This window comes from Neodiprion virginianus, chromosome 3, assembly GCF_021901495.1.
Source record: "Neodiprion virginianus isolate iyNeoVirg1 chromosome 3, iyNeoVirg1.1, whole genome shotgun sequence".
Classification (NCBI taxonomy): Eukaryota; Metazoa; Arthropoda; class Insecta; order Hymenoptera; family Diprionidae; genus Neodiprion; species Neodiprion virginianus.
In genome coordinates, this window is record NC_060879.1 from 35,592,096 (window position 1) to 35,612,132 (window position 20,037).

The window sequence follows — 20,037 nt, forward strand, 5'->3', positions numbered from 1 at the left end:
TCACGCTTTCGTTTTTTTATTTTTTATCACGTGTATAACTGGAAACAAAGACTGTATGTGATATGAAGATGAAATACATAATAGGCCTTTGCTCAAAATGCCTAAAAATATGTATTATTAGACTGAGCGTTTTTTGTTTTCTATAATACCATTCCTTGAATTATTATAAATTTTTTTTCAATTGTAGAACACATTGTTAGATCACTCGATCACACAAGCTTGTAACTAATGTAAGCAACGCAATATAATGTTATGCCGTAGTTATTTACATTGCTCAAACTAATCTGATTACTAGTTATTACCTATATTACATTCATGATATCAACTCATATAATAAAATGAATAGTGAGTAGAAACGCTTGGTGATCATATTAACACTTTAAACACACAGTAATGTCTACTTCGTACAAAATATCTTAAAAAATATATCATAGACAGTGTTTGAAAGGTTTTTAATCGTCAAGCTGTTTTGCCAATGTTTCATAATTACGGGGAATTTTAAAACTTAGATATCTTATTGATAAATTTTTATCGTAATATCTTGTTCTCTCCTAATTCATTAATCATGAAGATTTGATAATCCTGTACAAATTCAAAATCAGATAAGTTCAGCTTAGTTCAAAAAAAGTTCGTGTATGTTTTTAGTAACAATTCATTAATATATTCTCAATAATTGAATATTGGTTGCAAATAAATACAGCTTATTATAAACACATTGAATCACGTTTCCTAAATTTTTTTTTCTATGCTTTTTTTAAATCCCTTCTTTCCTTCTTTCCCCAATCACTCTTCAAATACACAGGCCACCAGTAGCTTTGCTTGAAGCCTGGGTCGCATAGTACAAGTGTAATGGCTCCATTGTACCAAGTAGAGCGACTGCCGACCGACATTATACTAGCACAACTGTTGATATTATCATTATTACTATTACTATTTTTTTTTTAACTTAAATGCAGTCAACTGAAATGCGATTTCAGGCTTGTCTACGTAGTCACAGTTCTGCAAGCCTAACTCCACCCACCAAATAATACAAGTGATATTACATTGGCAGTAAAAGCTGTACAAAATAAAGACAAGAACTAAAGTTACTCGAAAAGTTGACAATTTCAGAATAATAATTACGGAGAAACGTCACGATACAATCTAGCTATTATTACATTTCAACAAATTATTAAAACCAGCGTCATTGTTTCTATGAACTTAGATTACAGTAGTACCGGTGCACCTCGAATTTATTCCGTCCTAGTGTCATATGTAATTTAGATTTAGAGAATAAACCTTTACATGTGGAAAATGGTGTAAGAATTTTTTGTCTTTAAGGAAGCAATTATTTTTTCATTAAAGAAGTTTACATGGTCAAGAAAATTGCAAGAATACTTTGGAATAGGTGTGAAGTAAATATGGTCACATAAATGAGTAAGAGAAAAACATCAACGAATGTAGGTAAATGTCTCAAATAACAGCAATAGAGAGCTCAAAACTTGATGGGTTACGAAATTCTGTGATAATCTTGTTTATTTTAATGGGGTAAAGAATGTACGCATTTGCACACAATTAATGTATACTATATCCTCTGAGCTTTGCTGATTTAGGACTTCATGAGTCTTTTCTTAATTTTATTAATTTCGGCAACACTAATTATCCACAAAAATGTATTGGCTATACGTATACTGTGAACACTGAAAATTTTAGTTTGCTTCACAAACAGCAGGTGATTGAATACTGTAGATACTTTGCAAATTGCGACGACGGATCAAAATTGTTCTATTGTAACTGAAAAGTAGTATAATAACGAGATAAAAAGTGTTGCATGAAAAATATTCGCAGTTATTCTACAAATGCCTAATAACGAACCACAATCGTGAGATAGATTTCATTTTGGTAGGATGAGGACTGTTCCTATAAAACAACAATGCTTAGTTGTGATAAGTTTTAATTTACAGGATGCCAATTTACGACTCGCAATGCATATTATAAGTAGTAATAATGTAGTATTATAATACAACTTCACTCGGATAAAAACACACATATTCGCCTAGCACATTTATTTCACTAAAACCCTGCCGCAACGACACTATTTTATGCAATTAATATTCAAAATTCATACACCAAATCTCGATAGTGTATTCTAAATAATTACGTTCATGAAATATGCAAATCAGATTCAGTATTTTGTTACACTACTTCTTAGTGTAATGTACTACTTTAGATTACATTGACAATGGTAGTTAAGGTGGCGTGTGATTGGGCGCAAATCACCATATTTAGCCTAGTATTTTGCAGCCCCACTTCACAAACTCTATATAGTATCTAAATGGAACGCGACATTGGTCCTGAGTTTGCTCGTTACTTCAATTTTGTGTCCTGCACTCGATCTCACAACACCCCAAGTAGCATCTACACTCGACGTCTGCGACTGTTAAATATAATTATTTATCTATTCACTCACCAATTTAACTCACTGACAGATTCATTTTTTATTAGGCGTTCACAGATTCGGGAGTTGCAAATATTGAGTCTATGCTTTGTTATGCTATTGAAATGAATGTTGATACAATAGAAAACAGTTGAAGGGTTCATAATCTCAAATCAAAGCAAAATTTAAAGGTAACGCAAAAGAGAATGGAACCCGGAATGGCATTCATGCAGTGCGTGTATGATAGGTACATAAGATGTCATTTAATTCGTAATGAATCGCAGTTCAATTTGGCAATGAGTATGTTACAAAATAACTTCATATTACAACTTTAGTCTTCTGGCTTTGATTCGATTTTATTCATTTATTTCTGTGATATTATACCATTTAATACTTCACTCAGTGGGATTATTATCCTCCAATTTTCTCTGATTTTGACCTAAAATTTAAATACAATCACCCCTTTTTCAAGTGATATCCAGTATAAAAAATTTACATTTCAAATTTACATTAACAGGTTTTTTTCGATCAGACTTCTAGTTGATAAATTTAAGGCATTACTAGATTCACGATGTTTAACCCAATTTAGATTTGCAGAACTCAGGCACAGCTTTATTTGTCAGTAAATACAACTAAACATTTTATTGACGCAAAGTTCAGTATGATTTCTGGCTATAACACTGACATATTATAATGTTCAAGCTTGATTTTGATTAGCAAAATTATTCGAATGAAAAATTTATTTGATACGTTTTTTTTTCTTTTTTTTTTGTAACTGAATTCTTTTTATGGAGAAAAACCTTGCATTCTAATAATTTTCGAATCCAATTCTCCCACCCAATAATTCATTTCGTTCAATTTTCATACAGACTATTGTACAAACTGATACTAATAGTGAATTAACAAATGCTGTACAGCGATACTTTCATCAACCATCATAATAAAGAGGGTAATACATACCACGAAGAGTACTGGACCCATTTGAAAAACTTTACTAAATTACTGTATCTCCATATAATTATTGCGAAATATAAAAAATACTGCTGCAGACTTGCAAAGTATTAATCTTACTATAGTCACCCTATTATAAGATTTTCGAATTAATGAGAGAAAATTAGAAATAGAGAAAAAACCCCACAACGAAAACAAAAGAATCAGTAGAAACGTCACTCGTTGCTTCCAGAATGAGAACATTCATCAACCATCATTGGACCATTGAAGAACTCGTATAAAATGAATAGTCCAATATTACTTATGGCATGGTACTTCCACGTTACTGTTGCACGCATACGGGTATACTACGAACAATTACAGATATCAAACGCACGAGAAAACGAAAACCTACCGATCATACTATTATGCAAAAATCATTCATTTTATTCTTATTCTTATTATTATTATTATATTTTTTTCATCATTTATTACTCTTAGACTTAATCTCGTAGAATTACTAAGAACTCCGATACACGAAATAGCGTCGGCGAGCAGGCATTCACATCTTACCCACAACAAGAACTCAATTTCATCTCGAATCCTATAACAGACAAACAAACAATCACCTCGTCTTAGCTTACCTCGTTAAAGGTATAATATTTTACACTTCTTGGCTCTGTTTAAGTATATAATATGTATCTGGGCGGTGGTGGGGGTGGCTGCAGATAAAAGGATACAGACGTATCTACAGCAGAGCACATTTCGATCAGATTTGTTGGGGTACAGTAGGGGCTGCGGGTGATTCAGTCCTGCATCTCCTCAGGCATCTCGTGAGGATTGAGGATACCCGGCACTGCCATTTGCTGTCGTCTCTTAACTCTCTGCGCATTTCGTAGGGCCGTTTCCCGCTCTTCCAAGTACAAATCTGTGTCATCTTCACCCGTGTATTCCTGCACACAAAAAATCAATCGGCATTATAATTAGCCAAAATAACGTTTGTCATTACCACACAAATGACTAGAGCTTCAAGGCTATATTTTAAATATTCTAAACAATAAAGAGTAGGTATTTATATGTCAAAACATTCAATACTTACTCGAATTTGAACGAGGAAGTCCCTAAGATGCTCCTTAAATGCAGGTATGTCTTGGTCAAGATTAAATAGGCCCTGCACCGTGATCTTTATCTGATTATCACTTAGATGTGGAAATGCGGCTCTTAATAAACTTGCTACAAATTCTTGAACATATAACGTATTATCTGGTACAGGTCCTAGTGGCACTTGAATCCTTCCTAATTCTACTAACGTAAACATGTACGCCAGAATCGTTGCATGCATCGTCAAACCTAAGTTAAAATAATTCGCAATTACTACACAGTGTACACACTGTAACAAATATTTATTCAAACGTTACAGATTTTTTTACCGTAAGTAAATACTTCGAATTTTTCAAATTTCTTCAACACTAAGTACTTACCAGCTGTGTGCGAGGTGTCTGTTACGACACTGAATATGTGTTGTAGAATGTCAGTAAAGTATGTTTGATAAAAACTTTGTGCTGCTTGATTATGCATCTCAAGGTTTTGTATGAGCTGATAAAGTATTTGTAGTCCAGTATCTGCGACATTTCTCATTGTGTGCTTAAATGCCCAAATAATGGAGTCAAGAACCAGCTTAAACTGAGCTGGAGGGATTGACAGGAATGCAGGGAAACAGTGGCTATTCACTGCCTGTGGACGACAAAATATGGAAGATTAAAAGCATTGTACAGAACAAGACTATCATATATGGGAAATTTATAAAATAGTTTCTCAGTTTTTTTTCAACGGGTATTCTTATACAAAGAAACTGAAAATTCAATTACTCAAATGAGAAACGTTACCTGCAGTAATAGGAAGAAGTTTGTTCGGTGTTCAGGAAATTCTTCGAAGTCTTTATTAATCATTTCAAGAGTGCATTCGAAAACAGCGTCAAAAATTTTGGGTACTTCGCTTGTGATGTGCGCCTCTAATTTGTTGACAATAGTAGCCATTGCACCCAGTACTTCGGGCTCCCGAGCACAGTGCACATTTGTCTTCTGATAATCAAGCAAGACTGCGTCCAATAATGGAGGTATGAAATTTTCCAAAACCTGTTCAACAAATTTATTAAATTTTTATTACTGCCAACGTCAATATGTGAATAGTTTTTGAATTGAATAAAGAGAACCAGACAGGTAGTGAATTGAACTGAGGGCGTATATAGAATACTCATATGAATGCCAACTCTAATCACAGGTACATTACAGAATCTAAAAATGATTAAAATCACTACACTGATTAGTAACTGTTGTATTCAACATATGCTTTGAAAAATGTTACTAATTAGATTGGACTCTACGCTCTGGCTTAGAATACACCGAGTAAAGAATCAAATTGAGTCACTCCGTAAAATGCTTTCTATGAATAAGTAATGAGGGAGGAGTGTTTCAAAAAATAAAAACTCACCATTTGATGATCGTTTGATCTGCTGACCCAATCTGAGATTAATTTTAACGTTTCCTTTTTGACAACTCTCATACTTTTGATCAACGGCTGTTTCATAACCATTTCTCCATTTAAAGCTATTGCTGCAGTTATGTTTTCACTCATAACCTGGAATATTAAATTCACGTTCATTAGGATAAGAAAAATAACAATACTGAGAAATGTAGAAACACATATATGTATAATTTTAATCAACCATAGACTTTGTAAGTATTTGAAAATATCAATTTATTAAAATTACAAAAATGGCTATCAACTTCATTCATTGTCGACTTATTACATATTCACAATGCTACTCCACAGTTAGTTCGTCTAGTTTTTTTGTTCGTAATTTTGTAATAAAAAAAATTGCTTACCTTGTAAACATTTAACATATCTAAATATATTCTTCCTAGCTGCATGACGTAAGGATGTCCGAGAGCTTTGCAAGCTCGAACGTTTGTTTTTAGGATGCTAGCAAGCTGCTTGACAGCTTCTTGATTCTTTAATATATCAACATTCTAAAAAAAAATCCGAAGTGATGAGTATTAGTATTTTATGTAGATTATTTCACTTTTCCTACTTCTGCAATTGAATAAATCATACAGACAGTTTTGCTAATTACCTTTGATGCTTGACTAATTATATCATCCCAAACTTGATTAGGCAAAAGCATATATTTCTCTATAAGCTGTTCCTGTACACATGTATCAACTTGAGCACTAATCATGTAGCCAACTGCCTCGTAAAACGTGTGCACCTGTACAAAAAAAAAAAAAAAAATTTCGACTGTGAAACACAAGTTTTAAGGGGTTCTGTTTCAAATAAATAGTGAATTCAAGATTTCATTAGTGAATAATACTTCATTTTTGCTTGAACTAACTCGAGTTACGGATCTCCTGAATAATTATAATATCAAGATTTCTTTTTGAACAAACTCAAATCAGAAAATTTAAAACGCAACGTTTTAGACGGTTTGATCAAATATACTGGTGGGTAAAAAGATTGGCATTACCTGCTGGGTTTGTAGATCGCAAATAATACTGCTGATCGTAGACAGTATTTCTTCGATAAACGGCATAGCTTCGCCAACCTGAATAGTTACGAAATGTCTTCTGCACTTCAATGCTATTTTGATAAAAGTATCACAGGCCATATCTTGTACTCCATCGTGTGTTTCTATAGGGGATAAAATGGCATAGAAAATTACATTAATGAGATACTGAAGTGGAGTTGCATTTACAACGGATAAGCTCAATAGTTACATGTAGACGGAGCTAATACATAAAATGAAGAATGCATCTCTCACCATGCATGAATTCGAATAGCTTATTGACAACAGTCTTCAGAAATTTCCAATGGGCTCTCAAAAATCTTGGATATTGGCCCACAACGTACATAATGTTACTTGCAATGATTGCTTTGTTATCTTTGCCTTTCTTCTGCTCGCACAATCCAAGCAAGTCCTTGATTACCGTTACTAAGAATCGTTTTTCATCTTCCTCGTGCATCGCACCTGAGATACTCCCAATTGCCCAGCATAACTATACCAGGAAAATAATAGTTACATCTGTCATACCGTAATCCATTTCTTGTTAAGTATATTCGATTCTCATCAACAATGCTAAGTTACCAAAAATTCAAAGCACAAACTCATAATTTATTTACTTATTGGCATAATAGTACATGCACTTTCAGCGCTTACAGTCTAAAATAAATGCTATTAAATTCGAGCTTACGGTATTGAGATTCTTCCAAGACCACTCCGTACCATTGACTTGGTTCTGTAATTTTTCGGTCATAACTCTCTCTGTGTCAACATAGTCGAGATGCGTTAGATAAACTAAGGTCTCCCTCATGTTTTTGTAGAGGTTGATTGAGTCTGTATCTTTCATGAATTCTCTGACGACTTCGCCATTTTCGTTTTCCACTACCAATACTTCTTCAGGCTTAGCCATTCGACTGATCATAATATACCGAACCTTGGTCAGCACAGGGAAATAAAATAGCCTTCGTGGTGGTATGGCTAAATTATTTTTATTTACGAACAAAGGCGATGGCGTAGTGAATGGGTTTTCTCTGTACAAATCGGCAGCCAGTCCATTCCAATATTCCAAACATATTTTGAATATCTCAACTTCTTCGACTTCGGAAATTAGCACAAGGTAATGAAGAGCTTTTAAAAGTGTTTCATTCAGTTGCTTTTTTTCAACAAGCGGCCCATGTTCTTTTAGATATGTGCACAGAAACATCGCCAAGTTCTGAATGAAATTCTGTTCTTGGTCCTGTCCTACAGCATACGCATCACGGATATTCGTTTCAAGTGAAAGCATTTGCTCCAATTGCTGCATTGTATTAGCGAACAAAACCACGAACATCTCGTCGTAGCTTGTTACTGTGACTGCAGCTATTTCAGTTAAACACTTTAATGTAACATTACGAAATATCGGCACGTTCAAAAACTGAAAACAAAATTACTACTTAGTTTTCCAGTTCTGTAAATGCTAATAAACAAATTTTGAGACTGAAAAAGATACATTTTTTCTAATTTTCATTGTGGATTGGAATGTTCAAAAGGGTTTCTAGTCTGAAATTTTTATCTTTGAAGTAGAGTTTCATTTAAATTTTGAGTGTTACATCTCACATAAACATGTTCAACTGTTAGAAATTAGAAAATTAATAAAAATGCTATGTACCAAGTGAAGCATTTTAAATCATGAGTATAATATTCCGAGTTACAGTATTGTTTCAAGTGAATTGAGGAAAGTTCCTTCAAGGGGAAGTTTGCTTACATTTATTATGATAAAACACGAATTGCCACTTTTCGTAGCACAATAAATTGAAAATTCTGTTAGAACATGAAAATTCGGCTACCTTGAAAACTAGGGTGTTGATCAACTTGGTTTCAAATATGTATCCAAGTGGAATCCAGTTGAGGAATCTGAGAAGAGTTTCGAGGGTAACAGCAACTAGAGGAACATTCTGTGAGTTGTCCATGACAAATTGACAAAGCTGGAATATTTGAGAGAACTCGCTACACATTGTATCCTTCAAGTGCTTAGCCTTTGTCTGCGTCATCTGACCACTTGAAAAGTCAAACACTTCTTCGCTGAGAAGTTTCAGAATAGCCATATTATTCTGACATAAGCTTTCGTTGGTTTTACTGGCACCCACAATGTCACCTATGAAGGATTCCCAGTTCTTTGGCCATTCTCGTTTTAGAACCTAAACATCAGCGTCACGTGTTAAATAGTGATAATAAGTATTTCCGCAAAGAAAACAGTTTTCTTTTTTTTTTTTCCAATTATTACCTGCACAAGGATCATATTCAGCTTGTTTAAGTAGACCTTAGAGGCCTCCATTGTTTCCAGGTCGCTACTAGTTTTGATGATCAACCCAACAATATACTTTTTAATACCCTCACATTGATTCCTTGGTAGAACTTTCCACCGTGTCTTGATAACCTGCTCTAAGATCTGTAGTGCGTAGTACTTTGTTTGTTGATTCTAAAGAATTAATGAAAAAGTTAGACGCATTCCTGTTTCATTCACATACTCCGTTCATTCAAGATTCTTTATTTCGGAGAGAAAAATGAACATCATAATGACCATTTTTTTTTTAAATCACTGTGAAATTGACATGATCATACTAAACTTTCAGAGTTTTGAGATTTTTGGGAACTCGTAATTTAATTCTATCTTGATTCAACTGTTCCAAGATTAAAATTTTATACAAATTGTTAGAACCACTGCAAAAAATTAGATGCTGAAGGTTTCCACTTTTATCCTGAAGTTTACTTATTCCAAAATGTTAACTTTAGTGAGAACTATTAATTCTATGGAGCTGAACTTTTTTCTTTGTCTAAAATAAATTCCAACTATCCAAAAAAAATAAATTGATACTCTTCTTACTTTCTGGTCTATCGAATTTCGCAATCAATTTTAAATTTTCAAAATCATCAACTTGAATGGCTATAATAATTTGATATTTTTCTTTGTTGCAATACAATGAAAAATTGAAGGGAATCATTTTTATTTGGTAATTGATGTCAAATAGACCAAAAAGGCAACGGTGCTAAATTTGGTGTGAATAACTTTCAGCTAAGAGTTACAGAATTAGCCAAATCATTTATGGTGATGCTAGTGGAAGGCATGACCATGTCTCTCTACATTGACAGTTGTTGATTATGAAATGATTACTTGAATAAAAAGATTTTCACACTTTTCATTGAATGGTCAAAGTTTTCTCTACAATTGGCATAACTCACCTGTGAGTATTCTAAGATGGTGTCAACTCGTGTCCACGCATCTGGATGTTCTTTGAGGGTGGTTAGCACTTCCTGAGCAACACGCTGTTGTTCACCAACCCCAGTATACATGCATCCGACTATATTATCCAGGAGCGTGATGTCCAGCTTTTGGTTGAAGTCCAATAACTTGGACGCTTGCTCTGCAAGTGTCGCCATTGCACTCACTTATTACCCTTGCTTTCACACACTCAATCTGCACACAAAAAAAAATATCATTATTTGCATTGTTACTTGTAATGCGTCAACAGTGGTGAGCCTGCACTACGACTCTAGTAAATATTTTAGTTTAGAGGTTGCTGCTGATCAAATAGAGACTAACAGTTGCATGTAAACAGTAGAATTGTGGTAACTAAATTTTAATGAATACTGATAACTTATAATCATAACATTCTAAACAAACAATATTTCCTAGGCAATCCTATTTACATATGGGTACCTAAAAACAAAGTGCACAACTGAGGGACTAATTTTTTCGAGTTTCTTTTTACCTAACATAATTTTTAAGCATAGCTCGTGCAGCGTAGAAGGACACAAAAACTAAGGTTTTAGAATATATGTGAAAATTTGCGAATTATGATAAATCCGGAAGCATATGATCTGACAACGTAATTTCAGCTTGATAGAATAAATAAACAATAATTACAATGTAAAAATGTTCATTGAGCGCTATAGAATACGTTGTTCCCAAGTTGTTTCGGTGTGCACTTAAACAGCGTTTGTTAGCAAATTTGATAACTGATCAATATTTGCCATGAAGTATGATGCACTTGCGGTTCAATCATTACAATTTCAATGATATTGAAATATGAGACTACATGGAAAGATTCCAAAGTGCTTAAGAACAAAATAAGCAAAAGAAAAATAATGAAAACATCATTAACTTTCGAATTGATTTCTCAATGATTAATTAATATTAGATATCAAAGATTAAGCACATGCCCCGACATGTGTAATCACGTATGTTTGTTTATTCAATGAGGACAATACATTATTTGTTTTTAGATTAAATTTCAACGCAACAACTCTCAATCTAAGAATATTTTCATTTACTGATACAAGATTTAAAAATTTGTAAGTACGATGCTTGGTGCACCTAGTTTCCATCCAATTTTGATACCGATAGCATCGAAATTGATTTTGCTAAGGAAACATGCCCAAAAAGTCACTGAAATTCTGAAATCTGAATCTCAAAGAACCTTCAAAAAAGATGCATCCATTATTCTAAACTTCATGCCATACATAATGGGATGGTGCTTGATGTATACTTTGTCTATTCAGAAGAGAGTTGGGAAGGGGAGGGAGGGGAGGGGGGGATCATGTGCCATGATTAATTAGGGGATAAATAAATTTTCCGAACAAATGTTGAGAATTCAAGGAGCCCGATTCCTCCACGTGCCGAAAAAACGGAAAAAACCAAAAATGCTAGGAAGCGTGCCGCAGGGAAGGTCACCGCACTGCGACCGACCGAACAACCGACCTAACCTACATCTGACAATCGCAAACAAGGTTATGTGAATTTCGGATTTTGAAATATAGTGTAGTATTTAGAGTGGAATCGGATGAGTAGAGGAAACGATACTAACATAATGAGACTCGACGACGACTACCGGAGTTAGGTTAAATAGTGTAAATTCGGTCGTCCAGGAAGCCCGGCTGCCGTTTTTCCATTGCGTCGTTGCCCGTTGGGCGAAGGTGATTTGAGATTGAAGGTTTTGACCTACCGTATAAACTCTTTCATACAGCTTCCCGTCCCCGGGGTAAAAAAAAGGACGTTTTATTTTCTTTCTCTCGCCAGTCGTTACGTTTCAGAGTAATTAACCACAAGCACAAAAGGGCTAAACACACAAGTCGACGATTCCCGCGCGCTACACACTTCTCGCTCCTCGTTCCACACACTCGCAGTTTCGCTCTTTCTCACTCATTTCTCCAACTCTCTACTTTCTCTCTCTTCCACTATCAGAATCAAATACACTAAAATAATATACCCACCGAGGCCGATGTACGTCAAACCTACTTTCCCCAGGTTTCATGCGAATTTCATGTGATTTTTTCCACCGATAATACGAGCAAACCCGTCAACTGTGTCGTCGCGAAACCCAACCTAAAGATTTTCGAAAATAATAACAAGATGGCCGAAAATTTTACGCGACAAATGCGGAGAAACAACGTTCACCATTGGTAGGCTACACCAATTTCGACCAATCCTCAATCGCATAAACGATAGTTTAGTATGACGTCAGTGGACGTCACATGACGTCACGGAAACACGTGTGCTCATTTTTACCTTGTAATAAAAATTTACGGAAGGATTCTGTTTTTAAGTGTATCAAATTTCGAAATTGTATTTATTTCTATTCGGCGCGTGCCAAAATTTATCCGGACATAATGTACGCTGCATCTATCCTCTCTTTTAAGGAACTTAGAACGCGTTATTTGAAATTCCGCAATATATACTAGCATTCTCAGAAACATCGTGTCATATGATCTGACAATTCTACTAACTTTTCAGTCAATTTCCATCAAACTTTATTCCGCTACAGTCTGCATATTCATGCATATTCGAGATGAGAGTCATTTAACAACATATTTATAATAAAGTGTCAGCACGAAAATGTCGTGCCAAATCAAAGGAATCGCTAATTTGGTCGATTTGCCCAACGTCAAGAATTCCTTACTCAGAGATGCTGCCTCCAAACGTAAGAAAATCCCATTCAATTAAAATCTCAACTGTCATCAATAACAGTAACCACTAAGGTTATCCAATAAACAATATGTACGTTACACCCATCTATATCTACATATTTATACCCAATCTTTCAGTGGATTATGTACCGGATAAAGAACTGCCTCTTCAAGATCTTATTATCTCCTTATCACCAGCAGGGGATGTCCTCGCAATTGCTTGGAATAAAAATATGGTCATTCTGACGTGTAAGTTTACAGCAAAAACTCATTGAGCAACAGTACAAGTTTTTGCTTATCACCACAACATCCTCTTGATGCCTTTCTTATACAACAAAAGAAGCGATACAATCATCTCGACCTGCATCTGATTTATTACCGATGATAGAATCACAGAATTCTTCATACGAAATAAACTTTTTAAAAACACACAAATAAAATCCACAGAATCGATGATAGTTCCTAGTTCAATAAAACTTACCCCGCTTTTGACAAGCTTATATCGCAGAGCTCAAATAGAGTAGCGGTGATGTTTTCGAATAAGCCTATCAAACTCATTCTAACTTACCAGCTTATATGAACAGTTTTTTCCTACATTAAAAAGAGGTATAATCAAAATAAAATGCCTTTCAAGAGCCTTTTAAATGCATAGCTGTTTCCACACCACAATTGGGCTAGATATAACTTTATTCTGTGTCAAACGACAAAACGTTAAATAGTACAAATTTTGTAAGCATAAGAGACACAAAGTCATACTATATATATTTTTGCAATAATAGAGTAAGAATATACAAAATGCTAGTACGTGAACTGAATATATTCAATTTGCGAAGCCAAATAGCTCGGTAAAGTTCTTCATAAATTTTAGATCCATTTTCAACCATTATCTTGCTAGTATCACGTCTAAAATTCGAGATTAAGGTGCCGTTTACTGGACCTCAAATATTTTCAATTTTTCATCACGGCATAGTAGAAAACTTAATAATACTGAGTATTCAAAAATTTTAACATCTTTCTAATACTAACCAATGATTGATATGCCTGTATTATACTATAAGCATTAAAGTTCATTTCATACAAATAACGACAATTAATTCCGTAAACGTAATTTTTAACACACTGTTTGTCAATACAGCAAAATGGGATTCGCATGAACCTGGAGATGTGAAAATGAAATTTCATCTTACATGGAGTGGAGATGTAACGGATGAGGAGAAGTAAGTTTTTCTAATTTCGTTGGGCTAGAATGATATTCCACCACAGATTGGGGTTAGTCAACAACTTTTATTTTGTTTCAGTGAACAGATAACATGTCTGGCATGTCTACCTCTTATATCTTTAGGCAAAACCAGTGCTGGTAGCGGTCCTGATTGGACCTGTATGGCCGTTGGATTTTCTAGTGGGTTTATAAGGTTCTATACAGAGGTAAACCAGAATTATCCATGAAAAGAAATGTTAGAGCATTTTTTCCAATTTGTATAATACAAGCCAAATAAGTCATTTTTGTCCAGATTACGTACCAAATCATTAATTGTTGTAGACTGGTGCATTGTTGATTGACGAACAGCTTCACAATGAAGCAGTTTTGGGAATCAAATGTCAATCACATTCTCCTTCCCGGCATGTTGGAGATTCTGGACTATCCGAAGAGATCCATGTACTGTATAACAGTGCAGTTTGCATAATGCAAGGGTTTCCGCTGTTTTCTACCTTGAGAGCATGCAGAAACCACTTGGCTAGAGGTAGTAATTTTAAATGTGTGTATTATTGATAGTGAAGGCATGAGTTTGGTACATTCGATTTTTGATCTTCTAGTGCAGGCCAATTGCAATGCTAAGCCTCCGGCAGCAAATCTTTCATATAAAAAATGGGGCTTTAAGAACCAAGGAATCACAAATGACAGTGAAGTCATTGGTACAACATCCGTAGACACCTTTGACCATTTGATGTCTGCGTCTATTTGTGGTGGCTATAATGCTGCGTATCGCTCTAGTGCACCACAACACAGTCTAGTTATGGCAACTGGCAAAAGACCATTTATTGGTTTTCATTACGCATTGGAAGGTGGGGCTGCTCCAGTTTTATCTGACGTCGCGATTGCTATGGCTAGCAAATTAGCAAGTGCAATAGGAACTGCTGTTCCGTAAGTAGCTATTTGTAATGTGATTTTAAATAAACTTTAACAACTAAAAAAATTGCAATCGAAAATCGCAAGATAAATTAATTCAGCCATCCATTGTGTCGATATTTCATAACCTAGTGATTATCCCTGTCAAAAATTTGTGAAAATATTTCAGATGGTTTCGTGGAAACAAAAAAACTCCTACATCGCCAGAAAAGACCAAAGGAGTTATAAGCGAACCAGCAGAACCAATGATCTGCAGATTTGGTTTGAGTGATATTATGAGAGAAGGGGACTGCATTGTCGTAAGCCCCAATAGGGCTCTATCTATCGTATCAGATGCTATGGGGAGAGTTACGTTGGTTGATAACAGACGTGGTGTTGCTGTGAGAATGTGGAAAGGTATAATTGAATTTCTTCTTCAAATTCTGTTATGCAACATTCGTTCTCGAAAATGAGACGACTTACAAAATTTTACCGAGTCACAGACATGAGATTAATACTAACTTTACTCACTACGGGCATTATCTCTACATCATTCATATTTATTTCTATTCCCAGGGTATAGGAATGCTCAATGTGGGTGGATTGAAGTTATGGAGGAGAAAAACAATGGATCTCGCAAAAGTCGTGGCAGCAGCAGTAGCAGTAGTAGTGGTAATGTTCACGGTCGGCGAATTGCGTTATTTTTGACTATCTATGCACCAAAGAAAGGAGTAATTGATATTTGGGGAATTCAACAAGGACCCAAAATTGCAACCTTTTCTGCCAGTAAAAATGGACGGTGGGTAATGCACCTGTTAACATATTATATCCTCTATTCACGAAATTATAGACAACTGTTGAGCTACTGAAATGTTTGCAATCATAATTAGTTCTCCAGATCTGATCTCGCACAAGACTAACAGTTCGGAGAATAAGAAGCGAAGCTGCTCTGTAGACCATTGCAATAATATGAAAGAATTACCATCCTAGTGTTTTTTTTTTTTTGTTTTACTTTCCCAAAATATGTCTAATGTTATTCTGTCTGTGATATATCTAAAATTACAAGAAATCGTTGCAGGCTGCTATACACAAATTACGGTTTTCTGGGTTTAAATGATATGACGATGTCATCTGCAAACCGTGCGCAGTATCCTTGTGTGTTTGTGGACCCTTTGGGAGGTCTGAAAGAAGTGATTGTTCCATTTCACTTCGCTCTGAGTAGTAAAAATGGAAAAAGGGCTCGAGACTTACATCTGCTCAAAAAATTGAAAGCATTTCTAAGGGAGGAAGAGTTTGACAGTGAGAAATTAATTAACGAAGTTACTTCTACATGTATGGATTTCAAAACGAACGAAATTCGCCTGCAGGCTGTAGAAATGTTGATGGTCAACAAGCATATCACCCCCGAATCACTACTAGCAGCATTGGACGTATTTGTTGAAAACCTATCGCAATATAGTAAGTTGCTTTATGACGCATGTATAAGGAACACGACTAATGACATATCAATTTATAAACTATTGAAGATTTATCGTATTTCCAGAAGACGATGAGTTTGAACCAGCTGCCAAATCCCTTTATCAAACCTCGACGCGGCTCCAAAGAGTTATTGCGTTTTACAAATCTGTTTACCTGCAATTCAATCAACCTCCTGAGTACAATACCATCGCTTCAGATAGCTTGCCTAGTTGTAAACAGTTATCTGGAATTCTTTTAGCATCTGAAAGAGAGATACGACGTATTTTAAAGTTATCAAAGACGCTGAGTGAATTCGAAAAGCCAAAAAGTAAATCACAGACTAAGGTCCTATTCAAAGAAGATGGCAGTGCATTTGTGGATTTTCTATCTTGCTTTGAATTTGGTGGTTCAGGAGATTTTATTGGCATAAAAAAAGACGTACCGGAAGAAAAGAAACACAACATTTGTAAGCTTTTGCTGAAGCGCACTAGTGATCCTTAGGTTCAAAGTGAGTATAATTTTATTAATTTTATATATTATTGCAGGTCAATTGTTGTATCAGGGCTGGTTGTATTCAGATGATCCAATTACAAATTGGCAGAATGTAGCTCTACACAGTTGCATTCAGCCAGCTATTCTAATGCAATTTGCACTTATTTATTGGTTGCATAAAAAACCCGGGGCCCCACTGGAAGTCGAATTGAAACGATTCAAACAACTTCTTCACGCAATTTGTTCTCTGATAGGTAAATATTGCAGCTACAGCACTCAATTTCCGTGCTATTCAATATATTAGTAAAACACCAGTTCAAGTTCTCTAAAATGTTTCAGAGGTAGAAGAAATTTGTGTTGAATATAATGAGATATCTTCGTGGTGGCAAGAAATGCGAAATATATTGTCAGACTCGACAAATCCGTTCAATGCACTGACAGCTGCGATGGTTTGTAGAGCAGTGGCAATGAAGCTTGAAAAAAGCAAAGATACAGCATACAACAGTGAACAGAAGGATGGTAATGGTAACAAGGATGAAGATGCAGAGAATGGGAATACTAGTGAAAAGATGGAGGACTTAGATGAAGAGCTTAATAGAACCCCAGAAGAAGAGAATTCCAGTTCAACAAGTGATTGGGAAAATGTAAGCAAAGATACTTGCCAATTTACAGCCCTTATCAGCAATCTCGAAGATATAGCTATATTAAATGCTATTGTCAGGTAAGTTGTCAAATAGAACTCATGTGCTGTCATAGTTATTCCTCAATTGTAGAAAATAACTCTCATATTTAATCCAAGATCTGCCTGACATAGATCATTCACACAACTTTGAATAATAATTTCACACCTACAGTCAAAAGCCACCATCAGACCACACAACAGAATTTTTCAGTCTGCCATTTGAAAGTATGAATATTTCTTTGGGCTATGTTCTCTCCAGAGGCAAAGGTATGTGCATTACACGTTCAGAACCGTTTATAACTCGAAATTAAATTATATTTTTCAATTATTGTAACTTCTTCATAAGGTTCAGTATCAGAAATCGTTGCCAAGTGGCTTAGTTCAACGGGAATTGATCCAGCTCGTTTGATAGACACAACAGATGTGGAGTTTGATCAAATGCAATTGTCAATGGATTCTTTAAAAATAGCAGAATCGTTAGATGAAGCTGCAGCAATGGAACTATCGCAGCAAGACCAAATGAAACTTCTCTCCGTTTCTGTAGAACTTGGTAGTGAAGCGCAAGCAGATTCAACTGCACAAAGTTACATTCTAGGTAGGTAAGATAGCTGATTTCACTACGTTTTCCCTTCCCATTGACTAAACTGTGTCCCAATATTTCAGAAAAATTAACTGTATTGAAGAAATCTTTCCCGTACAGTCTAACGACTAGTGTTTTGCTTGCTAATCTTTGTTGGGAATTTACTATGACTTGGAATAAGGATGTCACGCAACTTGATGCGCTTGAAGCAGCTTTAGGTGTTCTTAGACAAATTCCTATGAAGCACATGCGACAAGGTTTGTGATAAAATATTGTTTTGTCTAATATATCAACCAGGATACAAAGAACCAAATGATATATACGTCAGACTGTCGTACATTTTGCTTAATATTTCATATCTTTCATTCTGTTGTTTTGTTTGATAGGAGTTTGCTGCCTTCTTTGGACACTGCACATGAAAAAAAGGATGGAGGCGGCAGCAAAACTGATGAACAAGTCGGGAAAGTTGCCAAAAGAAAGATATTGTTTACAGGACGTTGGTGTTTCTGATATGCAACTAATTACACTACTACAACTCTGTGTTATGTTCTTGGATATATTTCTAGACGTAAGTATCCTATATCATTCACCACATTGTGTAAGAGTCACGAAAGTTTGAAGCCATGAATTACACAAAAAGATCTTGAATCAAGCTCCAATTGAATACTGCATAAGAGAACAGAATTTTTCTTAATCACTTCACTTTCAGGCAGAAGTGATGGAAATTGAGAATAGTTCGATTATAAAATCAGAAGAAATTTGGGAAAGTCATCCCATAGGTCCGCAACCCTTCGCAGCTCTAGCACTTTCTCAGACTCCTGCTTGGTATGAACTGGTGATGCTACATCTGCAATTGGCTAACGTCTTGCACATGATGGCTTACTTTAATCTGAAAGTACAAAAGCCTTTGAACATTCTTTTCGACTCTGTGGTGGGTATTTAAAAAACCGTCTATGTACAGAAACATCGGGACAATGATACTTTTACATTCCCGGAATTTCTCACTTTTACAGTCGCATCCATATTTTTTCCAAGACATCACCAACAAAGCATTGCTGACGTGGTTTCGAGATGAAAAACGCGATAGTGCAAGAACCGAGTTTCTTTGTCGTGTAATCACTGCCACTATGGACTCAATTCATCAAGAAACGACGGAAGAAAACAACTTTAGCTCTACGCAAGCTATTACCTGGATGAGCAAGTGTCAAACACTAGCTTCTATATGGAAAATAAATAACGATGAGCTGAGAATTCACCAAGTTTGTGAATTATATATTAACGGATTTGACCGATTAGCTGAAGAGGTGAGAACTGAGAAATAAACTAGTCACACAAAATCTTCAAGCTGACACGACTGTTTACTATTATATAATTAAATATTAGATCCTTACGGCGGTAAATGACACGGAGGGACTTGCAGTTAATTTGTTACCTATAGCTGGAAGAAGAATGATGGCTTACCTATCCAAAACGCCAGATCTTCTGGAAGAAATATCAAGAATAAGTCCTACGCTAACTACATATCTCGAGGGCTTGGTAAGTTGAATTAACGACATACATTATTGAGACTCAAATGTGATTGATTCCATCCTGGTTTATTATATTGTAAAATGAAGATTTCTTATTAAATCAAATGAAATGAACATGTGCAATTACTCTGTTTTAGTGTAATCCAAGCGCAGCATATACAAGTTGTTCAAATAGCGATACCATAGAACTTATTCAAAGGGTTTCAAGGACTTTACCTGAAACATATCCTAATTATCACATCGCGCAACTGATGCTTGATGCTACGTTTATTTACGAAGGTAAAACGTGATGAGCCAGTCTTTACTTCTGTCAACAAAGTACTAAAACCACAGACGTGAATCCA

The 20,037-nt window shown here is 35.3% G+C and overlaps 2 protein-coding genes across 4 annotated transcripts; one reads left to right on the plus strand and one right to left on the minus strand.

Moving 5' to 3' along the window:
• On the minus strand, positions 1 to 12,289 carry LOC124300063 (exportin-1). Of its 2 annotated transcripts, none has more exons than XM_046753703.1 (14): positions 12,153 to 12,289; positions 10,122 to 10,356; positions 9,166 to 9,360; positions 8,729 to 9,079; positions 7,594 to 8,316; positions 7,164 to 7,398; positions 6,870 to 7,033; positions 6,480 to 6,614; positions 6,232 to 6,375; positions 5,837 to 5,983; positions 5,233 to 5,481; positions 4,828 to 5,080; positions 4,446 to 4,696; positions 1 to 4,299 (listed from the first exon to the last, which is right to left on the minus strand). In XM_046753703.1, exons 2-14 carry the CDS (start codon positions 10,317 to 10,319, stop codon positions 4,153 to 4,155), a joined length of 3,192 nt encoding a protein of 1,063 aa, XP_046609659.1. In that variant the 5' UTR covers positions 10,320 to 10,356; positions 12,153 to 12,289; the 3' UTR covers positions 1 to 4,152. The 2 variants fall into 2 exon arrangements, with proteins under 2 accessions (XP_046609659.1, XP_046609660.1); XM_046753704.1 differs by lacking the exon at positions 12,153 to 12,289 and adding an exon at positions 11,885 to 12,135.
• Positions 12,290 to 12,454: 165 nt separating this feature from the next.
• Positions 12,455 to 20,033, plus strand: LOC124300062 (rab3 GTPase-activating protein non-catalytic subunit). 2 transcript variants are annotated; one of them, XR_006907141.1, is made up of 20 exons: positions 12,455 to 12,859; positions 12,984 to 13,094; positions 13,981 to 14,062; positions 14,144 to 14,270; positions 14,386 to 14,587; positions 14,661 to 14,988; positions 15,143 to 15,369; positions 15,529 to 15,751; positions 16,031 to 16,410; positions 16,496 to 16,876; positions 16,956 to 17,156; positions 17,242 to 17,623; positions 17,757 to 17,851; positions 17,931 to 18,179; positions 18,248 to 18,421; positions 18,551 to 18,732; positions 18,874 to 19,095; positions 19,178 to 19,468; positions 19,603 to 19,700; positions 19,831 to 20,033. XR_006907141.1 is itself a non-coding variant. In XM_046753701.1 (20 exons), the coding sequence occupies exons 1-20, from the start codon at positions 12,775 to 12,777 to the stop codon at positions 19,981 to 19,983; spliced, it is 4,248 nt and encodes a 1,415-aa protein (XP_046609657.1). In that variant the 5' UTR covers positions 12,458 to 12,774; the 3' UTR covers positions 19,984 to 20,033. The 2 variants fall into 2 exon arrangements, 1 of the variants encoding a protein (XP_046609657.1); XM_046753701.1 differs by having other exon boundaries at positions 12,458 to 12,859; positions 19,548 to 19,700.
• Positions 20,034 to 20,037: the final 4 nt, after the last annotated feature.

Bases quoted from the DNA above. Each gene is read 5' to 3' on its own strand.
- LOC124300063 (XM_046753703.1), bottom strand. From the start codon at position 10,319: ATGGCGACACTTGCAGAGCAAGCGTCCAAGTTATTGGACTTCAACCAA. The intron at 9,080-9,165 runs GTAATAATTGGA...GCTGATGTTTAG, and splicing joins TGAATATGATCCTTGTGCAG to GTTCTAAAACGAGAATGGCC. The intron at 5,482-5,836 runs GTGAGTTTTTAT...TTTGTTGAACAG, and splicing joins GATCAAACGATCATCAAATG to GTTTTGGAAAATTTCATACC.
- LOC124300062 (XM_046753701.1), top strand. From the start codon at position 12,775: ATGTCGTGCCAAATCAAAGGAATCGCTAATTTGGTCGATTTGCCCAAC. The intron at 14,588-14,660 runs GTAGTAATTTTA...TTGATCTTCTAG, and splicing joins CAGAAACCACTTGGCTAGAG to TGCAGGCCAATTGCAATGCT. The intron at 14,989-15,142 runs GTAAGTAGCTAT...AAAATATTTCAG, and splicing joins GCAATAGGAACTGCTGTTCC to ATGGTTTCGTGGAAACAAAA.